General features: G+C 32.8%; 2 protein-coding genes across 6 annotated transcripts in view; one reads left to right on the top strand and one right to left on the bottom strand.

Moving 5' to 3' along the window:
* The first annotated feature begins 1783 nt into the window (after positions 1 to 1783).
* Positions 1784 to 14928, top strand: LOC148232579 (uncharacterized). Of its 2 annotated transcripts, none has more exons than XM_088192636.1 (3): positions 1784 to 1849; positions 8198 to 8398; positions 11610 to 14928. In XM_088192636.1, exons 2-3 carry the CDS (start codon positions 8256 to 8258, stop codon positions 14338 to 14340), a joined length of 2874 nt encoding a protein of 957 aa, XP_088048762.1. In that variant the 5' UTR covers positions 1784 to 1849; positions 8198 to 8255; the 3' UTR covers positions 14341 to 14928. The 2 variants fall into 2 exon arrangements, with proteins under 2 accessions (XP_088048762.1, XP_088048763.1); XM_088192637.1 differs by having other exon boundaries at positions 1784 to 1989.
* LOC148232578 (acidic phospholipase A2 PA4) overlaps positions 14663 to 21107 on the bottom strand; it is a 10328-nt gene continuing 3883 nt past the window's right edge. The window contains exons 2-7 of one of the 4 annotated variants that reach the window (XR_015810730.1): positions 18100 to 18254; positions 17892 to 18052; positions 17343 to 17537; positions 15394 to 15481; positions 14946 to 15329; positions 14663 to 14878 (exon numbers count right to left, since the gene is read on the bottom strand). Coding sequence is in view for 3 of the 4 variants with exons in the window: in XM_088192639.1 (XP_088048765.1) it covers positions 15155 to 15329; positions 15394 to 15481; positions 17343 to 17537; positions 17892 to 18052; positions 18100 to 18242 (762 nt within the window). In the remaining variant the exon portion in view is untranslated. Of the gene's footprint in view, positions 15330 to 15393; positions 15482 to 17342; positions 17538 to 17891; positions 18053 to 18099; positions 18255 to 21107 lie in introns of all 4 variants that reach the window. The other 3 variants (XM_088192640.1, XM_088192639.1, XM_088192642.1) reach the window with 3 other exon arrangements.

The raw sequence follows: 21107 nt of genomic DNA, 5'->3' as shown, positions 1-21107 counted from the left end.
GTTGGTATCAAAAGATACTATATTTCATTATTCAATCAAAACTAATACGTCAGTATATTATAATATATTTGATGCCTTTATTATATTATAACGTACACTATTTTTTACACGTACACTATTTATAAATATTAATAGTAATTTTATCATAGTCACGTAGCTTATTCACAATTACTCAAGCAATTTTAGTACTTGATGTAGTGTGTTGAGAGCGGTACATGATTTTGCATGTGAAGTTGCGATAAAGCGAACATACATAATTACAGCATCCATCCAGAAATTTCAGAACGAAGTGTTGCGTTGTGTTATGAAGTGCCACTACTCTGTAGAACTGACTTCATCTGGACTTGAAAATGAAGACTGTCATAAATAAATTAGGCAACATGCGCGTGGACATAAGCTGCGTCTGCTTCAGTATAAGAATGTTGAAGCAGCAATATTGCTAAATATTTCTGGTAACGTGAGACGATTACGCGTAATTTGTTTAGTAGTATGTGATTAAATGATATTAGTAAAATAATGGACAATCGGTTAAATTTTAGACCTAATAGTGTACTAATTTATTTTATTTTATTATTACATCTTAGTTTACATATGCCCCAATTCACGTTTTATGCGATTATTTCCTTGCGACATATTATACAGAAAAACGATATTATACAGAAAAACAGTAATAAATTAGCTGAACATCGGTGTCTATTGAATACATACATAACGTCAGTACAAGATATTAACGCAACATGACGTCGTTATACAATTTCATTACCGACGTAAACGTTGTAGTTAATTCATTAACCGTGAAAATCCCAAAATTATTATCTCGGGCTAACGTACTGTAATTGGATTTAATATTTTTCGAGATGATTGCGTCAATTTATCGATCGAAAATAATGGTTTTAATAAATAGGCGGAAAAAAACACAACGTGATTAATGCGCACGCGAAAATAGCGCGAGCAAAAAATGCGTACTAAAATTAAACTTAAAATAAAATTAATTCACTGATTGTCCACAAATCTTTTTTGCTTTAAAACTTGTTTATTTAAATACGTTTTCAGTAAATACGTATAATTATTTATAAAATGTGTTTTATTCATTATTTAATTAAAAATTATATATGTACTTCTGGATTCAAGTGAATTAACTAATCAGGACTCTATTTTTACTCATTTCAATTTGGAATTTTTTTCAGACTGCGATGCAGAATTTTCTAGACATTTATTATTTATCTTTTGCTGCAACGTCATTTGGGAAAGGGGGGGGGGGCAGTGGAACTTTTGCTCTCCCTTGAATTTGTCCAGAAAAATGCATGTTATTTAATGAAATTCTATGAATCTTAATGAACGCAAAGTATAAATAAAACGACCACAAACTGGCCAACTTTTGCCCCCCTACCTGGAAAAAGCTGAAGTGACGTCTTTGGCTCAATGCTATGTATTACTGTTCGTTATGAACACATGATTCTGAAAACTGAATTTTATATTTTTATCAGTGGGTAAATTTAGTTTGACAAATAGTTTATTTGAAATTTTAGAAATATTTTTTATAGCTTAATTATTTATTAACGAAGATTTTTATTTTGTATGTTTTATATGTATATTAAAAAAAATATATTTTTTATAAAAAAAAAAAATAGTTGGAGTGAATTTTATAATATGTGTTTTATTACCAAATCATTTGAATATATTTTATATACTTGATTTTAAAATGATAAAAATGAATTAATAGATCATGGTCGACAACCGACGTATTAAGTTCGATAGCTAGAAAGTTTCTCACTCTGCAGCCATTGTGGGCGGATCGGCGACGGATGAAGGTCGTGCCAGTGATGATTCTCAAGTCGCTCGCTTCGAGGTGAGTCGTCGAGGCGCACAGCCTTCTTCGTTTTTGGTCGTAGTCTCAGTCGCATCGCCGCCACAGTCTCAGATTCAGAATCGGCATACGCAACGGCCGTCCAAAATGGCCGCTCGCCCTTGTGACGCGTCGACGCCGAGGTAAACGTTTCAGGAGAACGCTGTGACGTCTTAACGTTTCGCACCGACGCTCTGTTTCCTTATTTCTTTTTCTCTTATCTTCATCCATCTATCTGACGCCAGTTTCGTAGCGAACGGTCGAACAATGCTTCCATTTGCCGAAGACGCCATTTTTTCTCGAGGGAAAGGGGAGGGGGGAAGCAAAGTATCGACTGCAATAAAACATACCGGTCCCACCTTCGATATACAGCAATCGTTTTTGTATTTATCGTTTGGTTATCGTGTTATTTGTGAAAGCGACTTGATCTTATCGTACGTTCATTTATCTATGAATATGTTGGATCGTATTTCGTAATTTCCAAAAAAACATTACCCGATATGATTTGATTATTAAATGTAATAAAATATAATAAATTTATAACATGTCCAAACGCGGTCTATATACAAATATTCAATTCCTTTATTTGGAGCCCTACCATAACTGCTTCTTTATTTTTGCCAGAAACAAACTTTCGTGTACATTGCAATTACAAAATTATCTTAACACATTGAATACCACGACGTAGTAGTCATCATTAGGACAATTGTTTTGTTAGTCAATGTGATCATTTTTAATGATTGTTTTTTGTAGTCTTAATGTTAAAAGCACTAAATGTCAAACTGCGTAGCAATAAAATAAAGTTTGGAGCCACTAATACTTCGGAAGACCTTTGAGATAAGTTAGAGATTGATGAATGTGCATAGGAAGGCAGACAGATGGTGATGGGATGTAAGTGATTAAAAAGGGACTCTTATTACCTAGAAGTGGAGAGGCTATCGAATTTCTTAAACTGCTTTAGTTAATATGATATTAGTGACATGAGCTAAATAAATACACAGTTTATCATGTTTTTTGTACGACGTTGAAATGAAGCAAATCTGTACACACAGTATTCAATGTGCTAATATATGTTGTAAATGAACCTAGTAATGGGCACGCTATAAATAAATAAAGTCTTGTATGCTAAAATAAAAGTGTTAACGTTTCGCCTGTCTGCTGAATTAAACAACTATTCGACGGCGACGCTGTAATAGCCACACGGGTCCTAGTAGAACATCTAGTAGTGTCAGCAGCGCCTCTTTTAAATAAGAAAACTATTTTTTCCTCAGGTAACGTCTCTGTAACGCTTATTTCACAGCAATTATGAGCGTTTCTAAGGAGTGGTTGTTAATGTTGATGCAAGGTAATCGCTAGGATGAATGCACTTTTAAGTAGAAAATAGCATATATATATTATGTATAGCTGAGAGATATTGAACATATAAGATAACATTTTAATTTACGAAATATTATTTTTCTTGTTATTTCTTTCTATGATGCTTTTATCTCGTTTTCTAAATATTTTATTATTTATCAACTAAATCCTTAGTAAATACTTCATTATTTCAGCGTTAAAGAGATTTATGGCGTTACTTTTCTGGTATTTCAAAAATTGTATTGTCTATATTAAATTAGGGAACACCTAATAACTATATATTTGCTTGCTCACTGCGTTTAAAATATACATCTTGTATGTAGATTTCTATAAAAATACTACCTTTTTATAGCAGAGGGTCTTATATCATCACCTGGATAACGATAACTCAATTGTTTTTTAAGTTTATTAGCTGAGTAAATGTATAATGTCGATACAAAAATCAAATAATGTAACCCATATTAACTTAACACTTGACCATACCTTTTAATCATACCCTTGTGACAGGCATTTCTTAACGGTTCCCTTGTCATAAAAATTGTCAAATTCCTAAATAACATGTTTTTTTCAATATTTTATTTTAAATAATAATTGAATTTTGTGTAAAAAAATATTTTATAATGAAAAAACATTGAATTCCTTAACTTTAAAGGTTGCTTTTAAAATTATAGCATTTTTACAAGAGTTAAGAAATAAGATATTTTTTATAAAAAAACAGGCCAGTCATCATAATATTAACACTTAATACAGTGTGAAAAGAAACACACCTACTGCTACTACACCGTGACAGTGTATCGAAAAATTTTGATTGTTCTCATATCGAATTAATTACTTACACAATATTATTTTTGTGTCACTATTTTATCGTTTTTTTTAATTTAAAAAGATGTGCTTTACACAATCATTTAAAATACTAATTTATACGCAAGTATCTCGTTTAAAGATAAATAAAGAAAACACATAATCGTGTCAACTAAAAAAATATACAAATAAAAAATACACTTATGACATCGCATTGAAGAATCCTTATCTCGAATTACTTCTTAAACATTATAGATTACCGCTTGCTACGTTTCATCAAATTTGGATCCTGGGAGTTTCTGGTATTTTCAAATTGATTTTATATCGTCTTGTTCTTTCGGTTTCTTTGAGTTGATACCTTCATTGTTTCACAAGATCGTCTTCAAGAAACGATACGACAGAAAAAATAAAATAGTACGAATGCGGTCAGAGCGGAAGATCGGGAGCAAATTCTTTTTCTGCAGTGAAAGGCTTCGGGCAGTAGAGCCCCAGCTTTAAAAAAGGTCAAAGAGAGACGTTTAAAATTTCAAATCGGATAGTTCACCATAGTGGATGAGATATGGTTGCCGATTATAATAAGGTGAAGGCGGCCTTCGAAGAACCTGTATTACCTATGCAGAGTTGCAGTGAGGCCGATCTGGATGTTAAAGAACTATATTTGCAGGGATCGTCATACATTTAAAACTGATAAAATGTGAACCTTAAAATACCAGAAATTTAAACAGGATCCTATATGAAAATTAGCATTTTAATAAAGTGTACTTGTATATAAAAGTTTATAAAATATAATTAACCCTTTGGGTGCTAAACAATGATATATTGTTGTTTATCATTATATAAAATAAATGCTAACAAAAATCGTTGGCGTTTGATACTTAAAAAAGTTATTTATTTTGTGAATTTGTTACTGCGCTAGTTTGACAATGGCATGAAACAGTTTTTGAATGACTAATTATAGTCGTGTATAGGAATAACTGGTGAATATCTGAAAAAAAAAATTTTAAAAACACGCACCCATAGGGTGTATATCAACACTACTTATATCTTGGATTTTAAACTAAATTTTACGCTTCAATCAATTTAATTAATCAAAATTACATCTCAAGACAAATAAAACTAGTGCTTACTTTAAACTCCACGCTATTATAAAGTTACAAATATAATCATGCGCTGACTTTAATTGTATACTTGGTTTGTCCTTATTTGTACTGGTATGTGATCCTGAGTAGTAAATGCGTTAACTTACAAATTGGAACTTTGAAACTCTATTTTCGCTTCGTAAATTCAGCTGAAAAATGGCTTCTATTTATTACTTGTACACAACAGCAGTGAGAACATTTAGCTGAAACAAACTTTCCAACTTCAACTGCAGAGTACTGTACATGTCTTGTATTCTCCGTAAGATAATAAATATAACAACTCTACCTATATGGTACTGATGCTGATACATTTCTAAAGATTGTTGTGTAAAGAGAATCGCAATTTTTCCATCCCCGAGTAAGATTCCATCACAATAAAAGTTATAAAACTAGTGTCGCTTATTATAAAGACTCAATACTGGAAGTCACAGCATTTGGAAGAAACATTCATAAAAAGGATAATCATTATAATGAAGCGTTGATATAAAGACTGAAGCGATAAAACAATGGATGTGTCTTAAGTTTCATGGAGCTGCCTTGACACTCAAAAGAAGTTCAAAATAACTACTCAAATTGGCTTCGTCTTGTTGCGTTCAAAAGAAATACTGCATCTTATAAAGTACGTTATAAGCATCAATTATTAATTGTTTTAATATTTTCTGAGATTGCTAAAAAAGTATATTAGCGTTAGTGATTGTTAATGACTGCAGCAAACTGACTACGATAATTGTACCTAAATTTGTAATTTCAGTACTTCATTATGATAAAGTAAGTCACATTTTGTTTAAGGGAGATAATAATAATTCTTAGAACAACTAATATGTAATTGAAATTGTCTGCCATGTGTTATATTATTGTGGTCGAGTATTCAGAATATGTATCTAGCTTTCTAGTATGTTCAGGAATTGTTAACTGATCCTGTGAAGATTAAACGATCTAAGCTGATCACCTTTTTCGTATGGAATCTATGAAGTTTTCAATTTCTGTGAAAAGTAATTCAATAAGGTTAGATAGCTTCTGTGTACAATATCACAAAAACTAGTAATTGTGATTTGCTTTAAATCAATGTTGCTGTGCGTATGTTTGAACGTGAGATCCTGATCATCTTTGACATTTGATATTCACTTACAACGAGGCAATATATTCATTACAAAAATGTTTAATATTTGACACATTTCATTTGACTCAAAATATTTTAGTTGTGTCTGGGCATTTTGCTGTTAAATTGATATATTCCTTAAAAATCAGTAAGACACTCACATAAGTTTATCCCTGGGAGTCTGCGCCTATGGTCATTGTTACAGCCAGCTTGGAGAGTTGTGGAGTTTGAAGTCTGCATGGAGAATCATTTTCTATGATTGAATTAATTTAAAGGGTGTTCAACATATTCTCTGTTTTCATTTTAATTAATCTCTAAGCTGTCTACATAATAATTGTTGGCTAACATGGACTTCATATTTGTTGCTGTGGTTACATTTTAGAATATACATACATGCCAATCTATGCATAAAATTATTTATTTAAATGATGCACTAGCTTTTATATCAAATAATGATGTTGAAACAACAGTATCATTTTATAGTCCTTGATTGTGTTGATTATGTATCAACATAAAATAAGAGTGCGATTTAACAGGAAATTATTTTAAGAGTTTTAAATAAGTACTTTGTTTCATAAGACGAAATCTTTTTACATTTATATAAGGTAAATTTTTCTTCGGGAAAGGATTCGTTGCAGAGCTATTCATGGGATGGTTACTGTTTCTGACTAATGCTTGCTCGCACCTAATCTGTCCCAACAGTAATGCACAAATAATTTGTTTAATGGGACAATTATTTTATATATTGCTCATTTAAATTGTCCTCATAAAATAAGAAGCTAGAGACATCAAAAGAGTTGTCCACTTAAAAAGCAATAATCTATTTGAGTCAATAGAAACCATTGTTTATTGATTTTTTTCTGCTTTATAAATACATTCATTGACAGAGATAGTTACTAGATTAATTTACATCTATAAATGCTATGTATATCTACTTGCAGTAGTAATGAAAATCATAACCTGTCGAACTCACTTTGGGTAACCTTATTGCTTTACTTATTTCTGATAGAGCGATACGTTAAATCGTTTTCACCATATGACATTCTAAACAAAAAAAACATCAGTCATTCAATATTGCTCAGTTATCCGAAGACGACATCAATAGAAGATATCCTTATGAAGAATTAAGTGATGTATTCACGAGAACTATATTATCAGAAGAGACATAAATTTGGTGTTAATTAAGCACACTGTAAATTAATGTATTATACTGTATTTTATAATCATTAAAATAAAAGTTTTTTTTATTATGACTTACTGCTTTTTATTCTTTACTTTCATTAAGAACTACCTTTATTATAGTATAAAGTAAAGATACAAAAACAATAATATGGTTATTAGTGCTAATCCACTACACATATTAGAATATTTTAACCCTACGTCTGGCACTCAAATACCTCTTCAGGTTGTATTATCATAAGTTTAAGACGATAAGAACAAATATTTACCTTAATACCTTTAATAATAACGACAATCACACCATATTCACTTGTATGCTTTGTGATTTTATAAAACTTACTCTTTTTTTATTCTTGACTTTCATTAAGAATACTACCTTTATTGAAATATAAAAGTAAAGATAAAAAACAATAATATGATCACTAGTGTTAATGCACTACACATGTTATAATATTTTAACCCTGCGTCTAGTACCCAAGTACCTCTAGGTTGTATTATCATAAGTTGAAAACGATGGGAACAAACCTTAATACCTTTAATAATAACGACATAATCACATCATATTCACTTGTATGGTTAGTGATATTTTTTTAAATTACACCCGTTTCATAATACATGTAAGCATTTATTAAATATAAGATCTCAAACTATTTATGGAATATCGACGATGTATAATTGATTATTTTTAAGTGTGATACATTCGAGAGATTCTGTGATTGTGCGAGATTATATCGTTGTAAAGACAAAAACAAATCCGAAACCTTTAATTTATTGTAGGAGGCATCCTGTCGCACGTGCATAGTAATAACCACCGAGTTTACGAAACAATACCAAGATGAGTGTAATAATAAGACTACAAAACCTGCCATGGTCGGCCAACGCCATGGACATACGGACGTTCTTCCGAGGCCTGTCGATTCCGGAGGGAGGAGTCCACATCGTCGGAGGAGAACAAGGAGATGCATTTATAGCTTTCAGGTATATAAACAGATTGTTCGTTAAAGAATATTTATGTCAAAGGATAACAAAAGTAACCACAAACAATAACTAGCCGAGAATAACAATCATTCTCTAGATTATAATAAAAATGAAATCAAAATATTGTTATGAATAATAGTCTAAAACAAGATTTTTTGCCACAAAGGTAAGATAACTCGTAATGTTTTTTCCAATATTCTGTTTTTTAGATAGCGTCGATTTCAAAGATTTTTAGTCTTATACTTGCTTTAAAAAAATACTCAAAACACTATTTTTAATTGTATTTTTATGTGTTTTAATTGTATTTTTTATGGGTGACAGTTATGACACATTAAATTTGATCAATTTTTGCCACAAAGATGTCTCAACCCTTTGAGTAATGAGTTAATTTATACACATTTGTTAATTCGTTAGTATACACCTGGGAGTGAGTTAATTTTATGTGTTTTTGCATAATTATTTCTGTTATTATTTATTTACTATTATTATTATATTGCATTTATAGTAAATTATACAAAAAACAGTGATTCTTAACGTTTTATTGCTTTGATTTATTTAATTACTTTTTTGTATTAGTATGTTTTAATAATTTATTTTAACACTTTTCTATTCTTATATAATTTCGGTAATTTATTTATTATATTTTTTATATAATTATTCAGTGTTTGTTGAATATTTTTTTTAACAATTCGGAGGCTCTTAATATTTTTTATAAAATATTTTTTGTTATGTTAATTTATTTCCTAAATTTTGATTTTTTTGGTATTATTTTCTATAAAAATCATTTACATTAAATCAAATTAAAACTAATATACTTATAAATTTAATGGTTTTTACTTATTATTTCTTTAGTTTTGTATGTTAATATATAACTAGTATCTGGGATACCTCAAAACAGTGAAAAATATTACTCAAAGGGTTATCAGATGATTACATTTTTGGGAAACTAGACTACTAAGTGTAATCCCAGAGAAATGCTGCGTACAGATTTATAAAGAGTTGTCGTTAAACATGATAAAAACGATTATAGCAGAAACTATGACATCAACATTCTTTTGTAGTAATTTTTATTTCTCCGTTGAATATTAATAGTTAAAAACTAGAGCCCAAAAAATCGATGATATCAAACAAAACAAAGACAGTTGTAATCTACATGTGATTTTACATACAAATTTATTTCATCTTTACGGCAAATAATGTTAAGATTATATTTATTTGTTTTAATCAAAATTTGTATAAAATGAGTTTTTATGAATTAAAATTTTAAGAAATCTTAATTAAGATATATTTTTAAATAATAAGTTAAACCACTCTTACCATAAAATATGATAAAATATAAATTTACCCACAGATATAAAATTTTTCATTAGTATTTTTATGGTTTGTGCCGTTTATTTTATCATGTTAGTCTTTCAATTTTAATGTAATGCAATATTTGAAACAAGATTTATATTCACTAAATGTAGTTCTATATTTAAATGAGCTTATATACAGTGACTGATATTTTATTTCCCAGTTCCTTGGCATAAAGCCATTTACCTGGTTATTGATATTTCTTCCTTCCTTTCTTCATTTTACTTACCCTTTATATTATTAGGGAGAGAAAAAAAAACATTCTTATTCCTCTTTATGATAAAATATTATTTGTTATTATTGCTGTTTGAATTTAACTAGTATTTTTATATAAGTTGTTTTTTAATGGATTCGAGTAACATTTTATTCTTTCGCGATGTTTGCTTATTAGTTTATCGAAGTATTCAGTTAGTGTCTATTTTTAAGTCCCGATGGATTATCAAGTTGCAGACAAACCAATGATTGTATATTAAAAAATCCTTCCGGTCCTAGTCAAAGAGTGGAATTTGTGTTTGAAATGATAACATTTTCTTTATGACTAATGCTAAATTACAATTTTTTTGATTTGTGTTACAAGATCAGCATCGTACTGGCTTTTTTAACACTAAATTTACGTAAAATATATGAGTTTCTGATTTGATTTGTATCAGCCAGTATTTTTTCTGATTTTTTTTACGACTTTTTATATTTGAACAATGCAAGTTTGTTAAGACTATTTTTATTTTCTGAAATTTCTTATTTTTAAAAATCTATTTTAATGACACCCGTCAAATTGATGGGTTTATGTCCGTAAACTTAGTGTTAAACAATGCAATTTAATAGGTACAAATTACGAGCTATAAATAAGATTATGGTATATTTGTAGAAAAAAAGTTAAACTGTTATAAATACTATGGCGGTTTCCATAAATGATGTCACAGTTTTTTTTTACATAATTTATGGAAGCCGCCTATATTAAAGTAGGTTAATGCTGAAGTAGTTGTCTTTTTAAATAAAATACCTTATTACTTTAAAAGAAAATGTTTTTTTTTAATTGGAATTTTATTGGATAGTGCCCGGGGGAATGTTGTAAAGCTTTTCACTATACTTCGTTTCATTTAACAGAGTCACTTTGAGGCTTAACTCGTATTTTTCAACAGTATTTCATTAGTCCACTTGCGCCGAGCAAAGTTGTCATATACGTTCCAACTAATTCATTGTTATTCCAACACGTCTTTAAATTGCTATCGCTATACATACGTAAATGATAACGATTGATAAATTATTGATTTTGATAGCTTATGATTTTTACTATTTTAACATAAAATAAATTTAGTAACATTTATATTTTCTCTAAATTTGTTTAAAATATAGAAAGGAGTAATGATAAGTATATCCGCATCTTGTACTTTAAAGCAAAATGGTGGGGCGTACACTCAATGTTTTTCGCTTATGAATAATGATGAAATAGATGGGCCAAGTGACTGTTAAAAAAAATATGGGATATTCAGGGCGGGGTCGACTTCCATGAATAAATTTCTTCTAAAAAATTGATATGTTTTGATCATATCTATACCATACGCTGAACATATCCTTAGTCACAGTAGTTGTATATAAATTTTACTTATAGCCATTGGTAATTTTGTATTCGTGGTTGTCACACAATCGTAGACAAAAAGAAACTGATCAAATCTGGTTGAAAGTGCCCTTTTTAAAAGTAATAACAAAAATTATGTTTCAAACAAAAGAACCATTTAACACTGCCAATAAAACGGAAATTACTTTCGCATCAATCTAATATTATAAACATGAAAACTGTTTTGGTTGAGGGTTTTATAATGTATTATAAATGTCATTATAAATGTAATTTCTTTCGTAGTACTGACGAAGACGCCCGTCAAGCGATGATGAACGACTGCGGAAAGATTAAAGAGGTTCAAGTAAAACTTCTTCTGAGTTCCCGTTCCGAGATGCACAAAGTAATCGAAGCGGCCCGTCAGAGTGTCTCTTTTGTGCAAATAGCTCAACCCATCGTTCCGGTGCAGCAGCCGCAGTTACCTCCGTCTATTTCCGGTCTGCTCGCACAGAACATTAAACTGCCTCTTGGGTTGCCTCAAGGTTTTCCGTTGCCTAAAATCGAGCCTCCGATTATCGCTCCTGTGGAGATTATGAGCGACTCGGATAAAGATAGAGACTTGAAGAGAGGCCGCGACGGTAAGAATAACGACCACAAATCGACCAGGTCTAGGTCGAGGTCTAGAGATAGGAAAGATAGAAATAGAGACAAGAAAGACAAACGAGATAGGTCGCGTTCTAGAGACCGATCCAGAGATCGCGAAAGAAGGAGGCGAGACCGCAGCAGAAGCAGGGACAAACGCGACAGGAGACGGGATAGAAAAGACCGCAGCAGAGATAGGGATCGCAGCAAAGAGAGCACAGACTCTAGAGTGAGAAAAGACGATAAGAAAATGGATAATTTCAGCGACACTTACAATAATAAGATGCCGCAGAATTTTGTGCAAAACAAAGGTTTCAACGCCAGAGGTAAGGAAGGACTCTTGGGTGACTTTCCACATAACAATTTCAGAATGGATCTTCCCAATAGACCTCCGATTCAGATGGGCGCAATCAGACCACAATTTCAGGGTAACCCGAGAATAAATCAGAACAACAATTGGTCCGATGAACAAGTGCCAGGTAATAATTTGCCCCTGATGCGTGATAATTTAAACGCGAGGTCTAATACTAACCCGAGCGGTAGGTTCAACGATGATATGGCTCAGATTCATCGTCTGCAGGAGCTGGACGAGAGAAGGAATCCTAATGCGTTTCAACATACTGATAATATACCTTACAATTCGAGAAACGGACCGAGAGTTCCGTTCTCGGATAACAGAATGCCCTTTCAAAACGCACAAGAGAAGAACAATCATCACGAAGTTAGAAATAGGTATCCGCAAGATCCACCGCCTAGAGGGATGTGCGTCAAAATGCAAAATTTACTGAGCTCCATCGGATATGCGGACATCAGGAGGTTCTTCACGGGTAATTTTATATCTAATCAAGGACTCAAAATTATCAACAACGATAACGGTAAACGTTCGGGGACGGCTTACGTTAGATTCTTTCAACAGGAAGGTAAGCAAAATGCTCTGCGTAAGAACGGTCAACTGTTGAAGGGCAGGCCTATAGTCATTTCTCACCTGAGCGATGAGGAATTCGATTTAGCTATAGATTCTTATCGACCGAATAAAGAGTCAGAATGTTCGGGTGATGAAAACGATTCTCAAAAGAGCATAATGATCATAGAGAACGACGACAATGATGAATATTCCGACGAGTTTAAAGTGCTACTTTTGGAGGACTTACCTGCGTTCGCCAAAGAGCACGATATTATCAAAATGTTTTCCGATTACTCTTTACTCTCCATAATGTTGATAGTCACTAAAGACGTCCGGAAACAGTATCTCGCATACGTTCAATTCGTAAACGCCGACGATGCGAAGGCTGCGCTTCAAAACAAATCGAAGCACCTCATCGGTCATAAGTTGATTAAAGTATCGCCTTGCTCCGAGGCCGCCTTCGAAATTGTGAAAGCTAATCAGAACAGTCTGGAAGAAGGGGACGCGGAGACCAACGCCTCCGAAGTCGAAGACAGTGAAAATTACACCAGAAACGATACGGCGACTGCCTCGAGAGATCCCAGACAGAGACGGTTCGAAAACAGGCAGGAAGATTCTAGCTCGTTTGCTGCTAGAAATCCTAAGCCGTATACTCCGGTGCCAGTTCAAAATTTGAATCCCCGCTTTCCTTGGCGTGCCGGAAATACTGCCGTTGTAAACCCTCCGTTTGTCGATAGAGATCTCGGGCCACCACCCGTAAAGAGACCGCCGCTAGGCGAGGAATTAAAATTAGACTGCGGTTTTCTCAAAGGGCTACCTCTGGGAACGACCAATAATGATATATTGGATTTTTTCGCAGACATCAATGTCGTACCTACAAAGATACATTTGATGCTCACCATTCAGGGAGAGCCTTCGGGCGATTGCTTCTGCGAGTTCATCGACGTAGAGGAAGCTCTCGCCGCCGCCAGCAAGCACAATACGAGATTGGGGGCTAATTCGGTGTCGGTGGAGCTCGTATCGAAGCAGGTGGTGGACGACGCTCTGGGTATCAAGCCCGACAATGATTTTTCAAGAGGTTTCAGAGGCGGACGAGGATTCGCTAACAACTGGGGACCGAGGAGGATGAGGGGGGCAGCGGTGGCGCCTCACTTTCACAACGGAGGCAGAGGCGGTCATCGATTCATGGGCCCCGTCGGCGAAGCTCCCTTTGCTAACGACAATCTCGGCGCTGACAGCTTTGGCGTTCCCGGATGCGTATTAGCGCTAGAGAACGTACCGTTCCGAGCTAGCATCGACGAAATTCTCGACTTTTTCAGGGAGTTTAATCTGACACAGAACCACATGATTCGGCGGTTCAATGAAAACGGCCATCCGACAGGCGACGTTCGCATCTGCCTCAGAACGCCCGTCGAGGCGCAGCACGCTTTCCAAAAGCTAAACTTGAGATGTATAAGAGACAGAACAATCACAATGACAATATTGTAAGTATATGAATTTATTGTGCGAAGTTTTGTTGCAAAGTCAACCGACGATTCGACCACCTTACTACCTATACGTTAATATGTTTAGTTTTAATGTATTTTGTACTTTTTTAATTTAAAAATGAATCTAGTGATTTTTCATTTATTATTTTTAGTTGTATAATAGTATATATTTTTTAAAGATATCAAATTATCTTCAAATATTTAAGTTTTTTTTCTTTTTTTTTCAAAGAGCAATAAATACTTACCATTTTATAATATATTTATATCTAAGTGTACATATAGAATTATTTTTGTCAAAGGATATAAATAAATAAAAGACACAGTTTGATCGTTTCATATTTATTCAAACTTCATAACAATCTTTAATAATCTTGAAAAAAGATAACAAATACATACGAACAATACGTTAGAGACCTGCTCTAAGAGAATAACATTCGTAGGTTTAATATTAATAATCGTAACTTTTTACTTTAGTGTTAGTTTTAATGTTAATATTTTGCGTTAGTTGTGTTTCTATTGTACTGAATTTGTTATGTGAACTGTATTAGAAAAAATTAATGTTAATAAAGCAAAAACGTAAAAAGTGAAAGAGTGTGTATCATTTACCTCAGTCTAGTCATCTTCGTTTAGAATAATTGGACGGCCATGGCATCAGCGGCATATACTTATCTGAAGGCCTGAACTTCCACTGGGAGCATATCTCGTTGGCCTCTTCCTCGTTATAGCCGTTCCTGAAAATATCTTGTTAAATTATTCGACCGCCACCAGCATGCAATCGAGCGAACGGATTAGTGCGGTGAGTATGGAAGGAGGAGTTAGAAAAGCAGGTCTTTGATGACAGCGCCGAAAGCGACGGCGATGCCCTGGTTGATCCTAGCCACGTCGTTGTTTCCGAGGAACAGTAGGTTTTTCAGCGAGTTGGGGTTTCTATAGTCTCTATATCTAGGCATTTTTACGAACACCGGCGTGGGGTCACATTTCAAAGGCTGACTGTTGTACAAAATGAGGAGTTAGCTCATGCGCAAATTGGAAAAGCAAGTATGAATAGGCTCACCTCTGCCATTGGGAGCACGGTCGTCTCTCTTTAAAGCAGGTCACCTGAATCACGTTGAAGAACACAGCGCCGAGAGTGTTAGCAGCCTCTGTTGAAAGCAAATGATATTATTAAAACGTCACATTGACATTTCAACTATGTTGCCAGCGCTTAAAATATATTTATATTTATTGTGGTACTTGTAAAAATATCGCCGCCACGCTCAGAAACCAGAATGTCATAAGCATCTTCTCTAGCTTTTGGTTCTAACGTCTACGAAAGTGGCCAACAACTTTTAAAATTTACTTTTTTATCACTGCGTGTTTTTTTTTAATATTTTAAATTGATTTATGTGACTAAATAATTTAAATGTTTATGACAATATCAAAATGAGCACTAATAAAGCACACATTATTTTTTGATATTCGCCCGGAATTATAATTATATAATAATCACTAACACCGACCTCCCAAACATATAAATTCATAAACAATGGGGTTTAAGTGCGTTCATATTCAATGAAATATTGAAGAAAATCATAGTTTACATTAGGATCATTGCAAATAATTTAGATCTGTTTACTTTTTAAATTAAATTTGTAAAATAATTAAAGCCAACAGATGGAGCGGAATCAAATATAAGGGATGTTATTCGATTGGCGACGCGACCGTAGGACATGTTTTGTTAGTCGGCAATTATAATAAATAAAATCATGACTTAAAGAAGGCTTTCCTGATGCATCGTAGGAGTCTTTATACCTACTTACACATAAACACACACGCTACACATCTACTAACAATACACGGGTTTAAATCCCATATAAACCCAAGTGTTTTCTGTCGTGTCTGGGAGATCTGAATTAGTGAGTAATATTTAATTATATCTGTCTACGCCGACAAACTTCAAACGATGGAGTACCTAAAAACCAACATCCGCCAAGTTATAGCTGTGATAGTGTCCGAAATGTATGAAAAAGTAATCGAAAATAATTTTTCATAATTAATGAAATACATCAAATGTTCAACTAAAAAAAATTGAAGATATTTTTAATTAAGGATTACCTGTATATCGTTGGTGTTTGGTATGTTTTTAGTTTTACCTCCTCGTGCTATCACTGAAAATATTGCTGTGTTTATTTAGCTCATTAGGAAGCTCGATAGCGCACTTACGACGGTTAAGAATAAGGGATCCAATCTATTTCTAGCGCAACATCTCCGAAAATTGATAGATTGTAGTCACCACACCTCTTAGCAAGAACATCGAATAACTTATAACGTTAGGTACAATATTAATAGTTTTGTATCTTTCGTAAATCTTCTGCTGCAGCATAACGTGCATTAGTTCACTGCATTACAACAGGATAAAACATTAATCAATTAGTAAGTAACTATATACGAAGCATCTCCAGAAATTCAGCATTAAAATAGCCCATAAATATTTTCTTTGGCGATACATTAATGAAAGCAACGAAGGTGTAGTCAAACTAAGATATTTTGAAAAATTATAAATATTTTATGTAACTAGTTAGTATACATATAAAATTATAAATCTAACATATGTCTTTTTTCTTTCGCTGACTGAGTAGATGTTTATTATAATCTTATATATATCGTTTAAGAGCTGCGGAACGAATAATTTCGGCCGATGGGCCACATGTTGCAGACCTCTGATTAAAATAAAATTTAAAAGTACCTACATCTTTGCCGATTCGAAACATTAAAACACGATTTATCAAATTATTTTTCGTAATTTACTTATTACACGCTTCGTCGGTTGACTATTCAAATGACGTTAAGATTGAAATTAATGTGTATTTACATTAAACTCTCAAGAAAGTTTTGCCTCCTACTAACGCAGGTTTACGGAGCGGGTGAAAGTTGTATTAAGTTGTATGATATCCACGATTACATCGTTCGTAACTAATTTCGCTACAAGTGTAATGTAATAGTTTTATAAGCTCTTCGACCAACCTGTATTTAGTGCTTGAAGACATCTTCTAAACCTAGCGTCGCAGTCGCAGTGGGATCGAGTGTATCTTCCCTTATTGCACACCCCCTTTCTGCACTCTCCGGGTGCTAACGCTGCCGGACAGTGATCGTGCTCTCTGCAACACCTGTCTTCTGCAGAATGGATTCCGAGCTCTTTATAAGAAGACGCCCTGTTTCCTATAAAAAGATAGAGATATGTTTGTGTCCAATGAAGTTCCATAACCGAAAAAACATTGTCACATCTAAAGATGATAAAATGAAATGAAGTATTGCAGAATAAAGTAAAGTAAAGCATGTGTATTATAATGTTTTAAGAAGTAAGATAATCGATTGTGAGAAGTGAAAGTAAGTGTATTAATATAGAATTAATAACAAATTAAGAAGATTAAGTATTGTAAGATTGTGCACTACTTAATGACATATAAACTATCTAAAGAAAAAATGTCTAGTGCTTATTATTACATTATGTAATTAGTGTATGAGCTATATTAAATATCTATAAGGGTCAAGATTTACAGAGGTCATAATTACCAGGCCCGCACCACTTGGTCCCTGGATATATGAATCCTCCTTGGTGGGCCGATGTGAGCGTCTTTTCTCTGCAAGCAACTTCCAAATCTGTGACTGCTCCATTGGACACCATCCTCAACTTGCTGGGGTCAGAGTTGAGCACCATCTTCTGGATCACTCCTCTATCGTTAGGTAGACGAAAATTGTCGAGAAGAGATTGGAGCGTTACCTGTCGTTGTGGAGAATGCAGTAAGGGCTGTTGGCCGTGAGCTCGATCATCCTGGACATGGTAATGTCGGCCACCAGCACCGTGGAGCTGCCCACAGCTAAGACCATCGACGAGAGCAGCAACCACAAGTTCGTCGTCTTCATTTCGCGCCGGCGCTGTAACGATTAACCGATCGGTGGCAAAATCTGAGATGGATCAGCGAATCGCGTCGGCCACATGTCGAAAATGTGCACGTTTCGAAAAGTAAAAGTGTCGTAATTGCGACCGGAAAATGATTCGGATCGACTTTAGCACGTGCGTTTCCACAAAATGGTTAGTAACCGTCAGCTTTTCTTTAACCACTTAGACACCAGTGACTCACCGATAAACAAATTAATTATTTATTTACATTTTTTTTTTAATTCGTAAAGATTATTGTACCTAGCATCATTTATCAGTAAATTAAGTATTTTATATTTATTTTTAAAAAGAGATACTGGCGCGTGAACAGAAATAATAAGTGACTCACTAATTAGACGCTGGCGTTTAAAGGGTTAAGGTCGTGCGGTAAGCGTATCCAGTCAAATACTCGACCTTTATACTTATAATAAAATACCATAAAATAACTCATTGTTACCGTGTACGAAAATTTAAACTTTTTATAGGTAATATATAATTTTATATTAAGAAAATAATTATGTAGAAAGTATATAAATATAGGTACAACTCATAAAGCTGATTTAATTTTGATTTGAACGTCAGCGCTACAGTGCATTAACCAAGAAAACATTTTTATTTATTTATATATATATGTTAAATTAAGACCATTGTGAGCATCAGGTTATCCCAATGCGTCACGATGATTGAAAACAATACATATATAGAATTATTTCAGTACACACAAAAAACATATAGTTAAAATAATACATAGAAAGATAGAATAAAAAAATATTAAATATTAAATTAAATGATATGAACCAGATAAATTATATTATCACTAATAAAAATATATATTTACCGGTGAAAATGAATTCCGATATGATTTCACTGAAATGATATGTTTAAAAAAATATTTTCGGGATTGATACCAGATTTTTTTTAGATTTTCTTAATAAAATATGTAAAACACACATTGCGCGTGGAATATCAGCCATTTGTACTCGAATATTATCTTTCAATTGGACTGTCGCAGCTAGTTTGTTGTTGTACGCCTGACTCTTTAAGTATCCCCAGAGACAATAGTCAGGAGGATTCAAGTCAGTGCTCCTGCGAGATAATAGAATGTCACCTCGACGCTAAATAAGTTTTCCTGCAAACATTTCAATACGACAGCCAAAGATACGTTAAAAGTGTGGATAATGTTATTTTTTCTGAATGAATTAAAATAATTATATGTTTTTTTAAATAATATATTCCATACTTTTGATCTTTATGGCCATTAAATAAGTGCCATACTGAAATTTGCATTCATTACTTAATGAAAACAATACTCTTATGGGTATCATCTCACCATTTAAACGACCCCAAATCACCCGATATTTTGCTCGGTGTTATTGGTGTTACCCACACCTTGCTCGGTGTGGAGTAACATTAAAAACACTTATTTTTCTAAACTGCTGGTTATCAAAAATAATTTACAAATAAATATAAAATATTCTTTATGAGCATTATTAGATGATTTTCAATACCCAAGATTTTAATTAATCATGACAATATGTATCCATGAGATTATAAAATAATCTAGGTAAACCTAATCTGTGATGATCAAATTATAATTATATAATAATCACCAATTCCGATCGAAAATCTCTATGGTTCAAATGGGTTTTGAACCAAGTATTTCAGATTAATTCAAATCTCATTTGTGGTACTGTTTATTTTTTCTATTTAAATACATTTCGTACCTATTTAACATACGCTTGCTCGGTGTGGAGTAACACCTGTAATACTTTTTTTTCTCTAAAATGCAAGACATTCAAATAATTTATAATACTAATTATACAATAACTTCGCAATAGGCAACAGAATAAAAACATTGTTTTTTTAACACTTTAAAATACACATTGATCTTAAACATCATAGACTATGATAAAAACAAAATCGAATTTAAATATTAGTGCTTTAACTGCTACTAGTATTAAAATAACCTGAACATGTTTATGACAAATGAGTATATATAATGTGGGGAGGCGCGATTTATTTGGCCGCAAAAACTAGGCGGCGCTCTGGTAACACATTCTGTGGTAGACGACGACCAGCGGCGTCTCGCCCGCTGATCTCTCATATAATAATTTTAAAAAAATTGTAAAATTATATAACAAATTCAATAAATACTACTGCAGCGGCATTATCTGTGTCTAATTTTCATTTGAAATGTAGTGGCAGTAAGTTTGGACAACTGTATATTTGACTCACAGAAGAGGAAATGAAATAAAGATATGCTATTTTTTTTCGTTGATAAATTTTTAAACATCTTTATTAATAAACAAATCCTGTTTTTTAAAATGAAATATTAGAAGAAGAAAAGAAGCAACAAGCGTTGATGAAGTCACACATTCGAATGGACCGTTTGACAGAAAAAGAGTACTTTCGTACTTCAAAGTGTACCTTCCTATTTCTAAGCAAGATACATTTGAACCTCAAAAGTATTTTGACCATTTTTTAAATAAATCTTTAAATATATCTCAATTAATTAAACGAAAAAAATAGAACTACATTTCGGTCATTGTATATAATTTTATCTTTCTAGGAAGGAATAATTTTCTATAGCTATACAGTAAAATTGTGAAATATAATAATAACATAAATGTTAATTTTAAAACAATTATAACAGCAGCACTATAATTTAATAAAATGCAATGTGAATAAATAATAAAGGTACAATTGGAATATTGTCCTTGAGACATATAATATTTGCAATTATCATTTTAAGGTATTTGTTGTGAAAAAACGTAAAAAATATATGTATTTTCATTTTGCAACTTAATTATTGAGATTCCCACGAGCAATACGGCAATTTGCAATTAAAT

The sequence above is a fragment of the Plectrocnemia conspersa genome, unplaced genomic scaffold, assembly GCF_051122295.1.
Source record: "Plectrocnemia conspersa isolate PC_06_02 unplaced genomic scaffold, ASM5112229v1 ptg000009l, whole genome shotgun sequence".
Classification (NCBI taxonomy): domain Eukaryota; kingdom Metazoa; phylum Arthropoda; class Insecta; order Trichoptera; family Polycentropodidae; genus Plectrocnemia; species Plectrocnemia conspersa.
The sequence above is the reverse complement of the archived record's forward strand: the minus strand, read 5'-3'. Positions and strand labels throughout refer to the sequence as shown.